Below are 4,315 nucleotides of genomic sequence, written 5' to 3' on the forward strand. Positions count from 1 at the left end.
GAAGTAAAACGATCTCTGCTCATGCATGTCATGATCATACATGTAGAAAACCCTAAAGTGTCAACAGCAAAAACTCTTTAGAACTCATTAAGCCAATTCGGCAAACTTGCAGCATACAAAGTCAACATATAGAAAGCAGTCATGTGTCTAAACAAAAGCACCAAATTACCCTATTCACAGAGGGTCCAGCCCTGGGGGGAGGCGATGGGGACAGCACCGTGGGCATCGTTGAAATGCAAAGGCCCCGAGGCCAGCCTCTCAGGCCACAGCTACATGGGGCCTCCTACCTCAGTGGACGAGACGCTCCTGCACAGAAATCCCCCAGAGAGACAAGGTACCCTCCCCCCCCCCCCCCCCATCTCCTTTCCGAGTGCCCCCCTTCTCCTCCCCGCCCCCCGCCCTCTCTGTGCTGAGGAAAGAGGGACTGCCCACCAGCCCACATATTTCATGCGCCCACCGAGGCCGGAGGATTGGCCTTCTACGTCGGTTGTGGAGCCTGTCCCCTCATGACATGCCTTTCCTCTCTGCTCAGCCCCCCCAGGAGACCCTGATGCCTGAGCATCCCCCAGCGCCCCAGCCCGCTTCAGCGAGAAAAGGAGGGCCCCCTCTAGACAACGGCTGTCTGCAGGCTCTGTCCAGAAAGTGGGCTGGTGCTGCAGAGGGCACAGGGCCAAAGCAGCTGCCATCCTTAGACGTTTGGGGTCCTGTGATGACGCTGTGTCCTGGGGACTCCCAAAAGCGGCCTCCCGGAGAGCAGGGGGGGGGGGGCGGGGGGGGCTATGGGGGCGGGTGGGCTCTCGGGAGCCATCTGGAGAATGCACGTGAATGTGGAGGGGGAATGGGGACGTCATCGCCTTGGGTCCCGGAGCCCGGGACATTTCTTGCTTTCGGCGTCCCTTCCCATGGAGAAGCCCGGATGCCACTAGGGGCAGAGACCCAGAGCATTTTGTGACAAAACAGCCTTTATTTGCATTTGCGTACAAGGCCCAAATGGGCGGACCCCCCCTCACCGCCCCACACCTTTCCCACCACCCTCTTATCCCACCCCCCCACCAGCCCCCCCCCCGGGCCCCGCCCCCCCCCCTCCCCCCCCCCCCCCCCCCCCTCCCTCAGCAGCCAGGATCAGGACTGGGATGTGGAGGAGCCCGAAGCTGCCCTGGAGGGCCGGCTCCTCCCTATTGGCTGCAGGGCCGCTTGCTACCCTTCCCTGTGACGAAAGGGTCCCCCCTTCTCTTCTGGGGCTGTGAGGGGCGGCCCAGCCCCAGAGCCAAGGCTGGTCCCCCAGCGACCCCGAGGCTGGCCCCTGGCAGGGGTGTCTTCCCAGCAGGGGCCGGGCCTGCACACGGGGCCCGACTGCTGGCCTTGCCAGCTGGAGGGCCGGCGAGGCTGAGGCCCGGCTTCTGGGGAGAGCGGGCCTGGGGTACTCCAGGGCGGAGGAGGGTCTGAGCCCGGAGTAGGACTCTGGGGCAGTCCCCAGGATGGCAGCGTGTGCTGAGAGGCCAGGAGGAAGGCCAGGCTGGGGGAGCTCCTCCTCGCCCTCACTGGGCCTGCCCGTGGGCCCCAGGGGCTCCCAAGCAGGACAGGTCTCTCCCGGAGCAGCGGCGAGCCTGGGCCCCAGGCTGGGGGAAGTGCGGCACCGAGCCTGGGGGACAGGGGGCCGCCAGGCCAGCCTTCAGGGGAGGGGGCTCCTGGCGTCCTGAAGGGGCAGCGAAGGCTTCGGGCCTGGACACGCCAGCATCTCCTCGGCTGTGCGCCTGGCGCTGCCCGCAACCAGCCTCTGGTGGGCAGGCTTGGTGGCTGGGCCCTAGCTGGGGGGCCGTGGCCGGCCTCAGACCCAGAAGGCCTTGAGTCCAGTCGGGGTGTGCCGTGACTCGGGGGGGCCTGCACACCCTCCTCCTGCTTCAGTTCCAGGAGTCGCTTCTCCTCCAGCTGCGAGAAGGGAGGGCACCGTGAGGCGGCCCGAGAGGGCAGCAGGTGCCTCCCCAACGACAGCCGCTGCGGCTCTCCTGCCAACCTCACCCCCCAGCTTGGTGCCCCGGCCTGCGTCCTCCCTCTCCTCCTCGGCTCCCCCCATCCTCTCCCTGCCGTCCTCCTGCCGGCCCCCCACCCTCAGAGAGGCCCCTCCCTGCCACTTCTGCCATGCAACGCAGGGGGACGGTCAGGAAGGAATCCTATCCTGGGGTCCCCTGCCCTGGCACACCCGGGGTGCCCCTCCCCTCTAAAGGCTCACCTGTTTCCTTCCCTTTCCCAGCTCACCTGTGCCAAGGACAGTCCTTCCTCCTGCTCCAGCTCCTCAGCGAGGGCCACGAGGTCCAGCTCGGCCTCCGGGCAGGGGCAACTCCGCCAGGAAGCGTGGGTGCAGCACTGCGTCCCGCCTGGCCCAGAAGGAAGAGGGCTGTGAGCATCCTTGGAGAGAATCCCTTCGGCACCCAGAGGACCCGGAGGGCAAGGGTAAAGCAGAGACCAGCCCCAGCCTCCACAACAAGGGGGTGTTGGAAAGACCGTGGTCACGGTCCCCGACCACAGGCACACATGCACACGCAAAGCATATACACACGTATATGTGTGCATGCCACACACCCCACAAGAGACGTGCATGCAAACATATGCACAGCCACACAAGTACATATACAGGTACCTATGCACACACACGCACACACAAGCATGCACACCAACACCCCGCAGAACCCTGGCTCACCTGTGTTACCCCTGTACAACACGCAGACACACACACACGTTTTACTCAGCTACATATGCACATGCACCATCACACACACACACACACACACACACCCCAGAGCTCAGGAATAAGAAACAACAACACCAGCTACATGGGCCACCACCCCAACCTGGGTGGTGGGAGTGCCGCTCCCCCGAAAAATCCTGTAGCACCCGGGCCACGGCCAGCCTACCTTGTTGAGAAAGTCCTCCCTGGGCACAAAGCTCATTGATGTAGGTGAGGAGACCCGGGTCTGGATAGACGCCCTCCTCTCCCTGTGGCGGCTTGGAGCTATCCTCCCCCACGTTCTCTTGCCGGGGCCAGACCCTGAGCTGGGCCGCTGGGACCCAGAAGCCCCTCCATGATCTCCAGGGCCTCTGCCACGGCCTCGAGGTTGATCTCCGGCGGCGCCCTTGGTGTGCGGGCTCCGCCGGCATCGCGGTGGCTGGGCGGTGGCGGGCTGGGCCGCGGGCGCCCGGGCTTCTCGCGGATGCGTGCTGAGGAGGGTGCAGGGAAGGAGTGTGGGTGGCCCGGCCGCACCTCCCCAGCCACTAAGCGTGCTCAGGAAGGACCGAGCTCGGAGACATTCCCGTAGGGGATCATGGCCCGCTGCTCCGAAAGGAACCAAGGTGTGGAAGGGGTCACAGGGCCTCCGAGGGCTTCATGCTGGGGAGGGAGGCCCCGCCCTCCTCCCAGTCCCCGGCCCCCTTCCAGCACCCCCTGTGGGTCTCTGATCAGGGCAGAGGGGGGTGGCCATTTCCTAAACCTTGGCCCTTTTCCCGTCGGGACCAAGGGAGACCCCACGCTACTGGTGGCTTCGAGGTCACTGCCCAATGCCCCAGGGGTTGAGAAGGACCATGTTGGGTACCGCGGCCTTCCCCAGGCTCCCACTGCCTCTGGCCTTTGGCTCCGGGGGGAACACGGTGGCATACCTCGCTTCTGGCCCCGCTCTGGGGCTGAGGGCGCCCGATTAACAGGCCTGAGGGGTGCTGGAGGAGGCACGCCCTGTGCCGCCTTCATCCACTGTGCGTTCTGACATTGCCTCGCCTCCTCGGCCTCGAACTCCATGAACCTGGGGCGAGGGAGGCACGGACCCCTGAGGAGGAGGCCTCCCGGGCCCAGGCAGGGAAGCAGTCAATGGAGAGGTCAGACGACAAGGGCATGGGGTGTCATGGCCCTGGCCATGGTGGGGAGGCAGGCTGCCTGGGGCACCCGAACCCATGTACAGCCCCAGGGCCAGTGCCTGAATCCCCCCCCCCTCAATGTCCTGAGACCTTCATGTCTAGACAGAAACGGTCAGGGTCTGGCCATGTGATGCTCTGGGGCAGGGGAAAAGAGTAGCCAGCCTCCCAAAGTGGGGGGCATGCTTCCAGAGGGGAACAGGTCTTCATCCGGCCCTTGGCCCGGGGCCCTGACTCACCTTCCCGCCATCTCATAGTAGATGCTGCGCTCTGACTTGCTTAGACAATGCCACTCCTGCACGCCCCGCTGAAGGCCCTCCTCCAGGGTCATGGTGGGGTTCCGGAGGGCCAGGGTCCGAAGCACGGGGCTGTAATTCGCCCACTGGGGTCAGTCACCGTCTGCAGCCCGGAACCT

At 65.0% G+C, this 4,315-nt stretch overlaps 1 protein-coding gene across 1 annotated transcript in view; it reads right to left on the minus strand.

Annotated features, from left to right (window-relative positions):
* Nucleotides 1-1,672: 1,672 nt before the first annotated feature.
* Nucleotides 1,673-4,315, minus strand: part of LOC140845577 (NUT family member 2G-like) — an 11,614-nt gene continuing 8,971 nt past the window's right edge. The window contains exons 10-15 of the mRNA XM_073220107.1: nucleotides 4,140-4,268; nucleotides 3,652-3,791; nucleotides 3,035-3,216; nucleotides 2,015-2,134; nucleotides 1,828-1,929; nucleotides 1,673-1,777 (exon numbers count right to left, since the gene is read on the minus strand). Of these exons, the coding sequence (XP_073076208.1) occupies nucleotides 1,673-1,777; nucleotides 1,828-1,929; nucleotides 2,015-2,134; nucleotides 3,035-3,216; nucleotides 3,652-3,791; nucleotides 4,140-4,268 (778 nt within the window). The remainder of the gene's footprint in view (nucleotides 1,778-1,827; nucleotides 1,930-2,014; nucleotides 2,135-3,034; nucleotides 3,217-3,651; nucleotides 3,792-4,139; nucleotides 4,269-4,315) is intronic.

This window comes from Manis javanica, chromosome 2, assembly GCF_040802235.1.
Source record: "Manis javanica isolate MJ-LG chromosome 2, MJ_LKY, whole genome shotgun sequence".
NCBI classification, from domain to species: domain Eukaryota; kingdom Metazoa; phylum Chordata; class Mammalia; order Pholidota; family Manidae; genus Manis; species Manis javanica.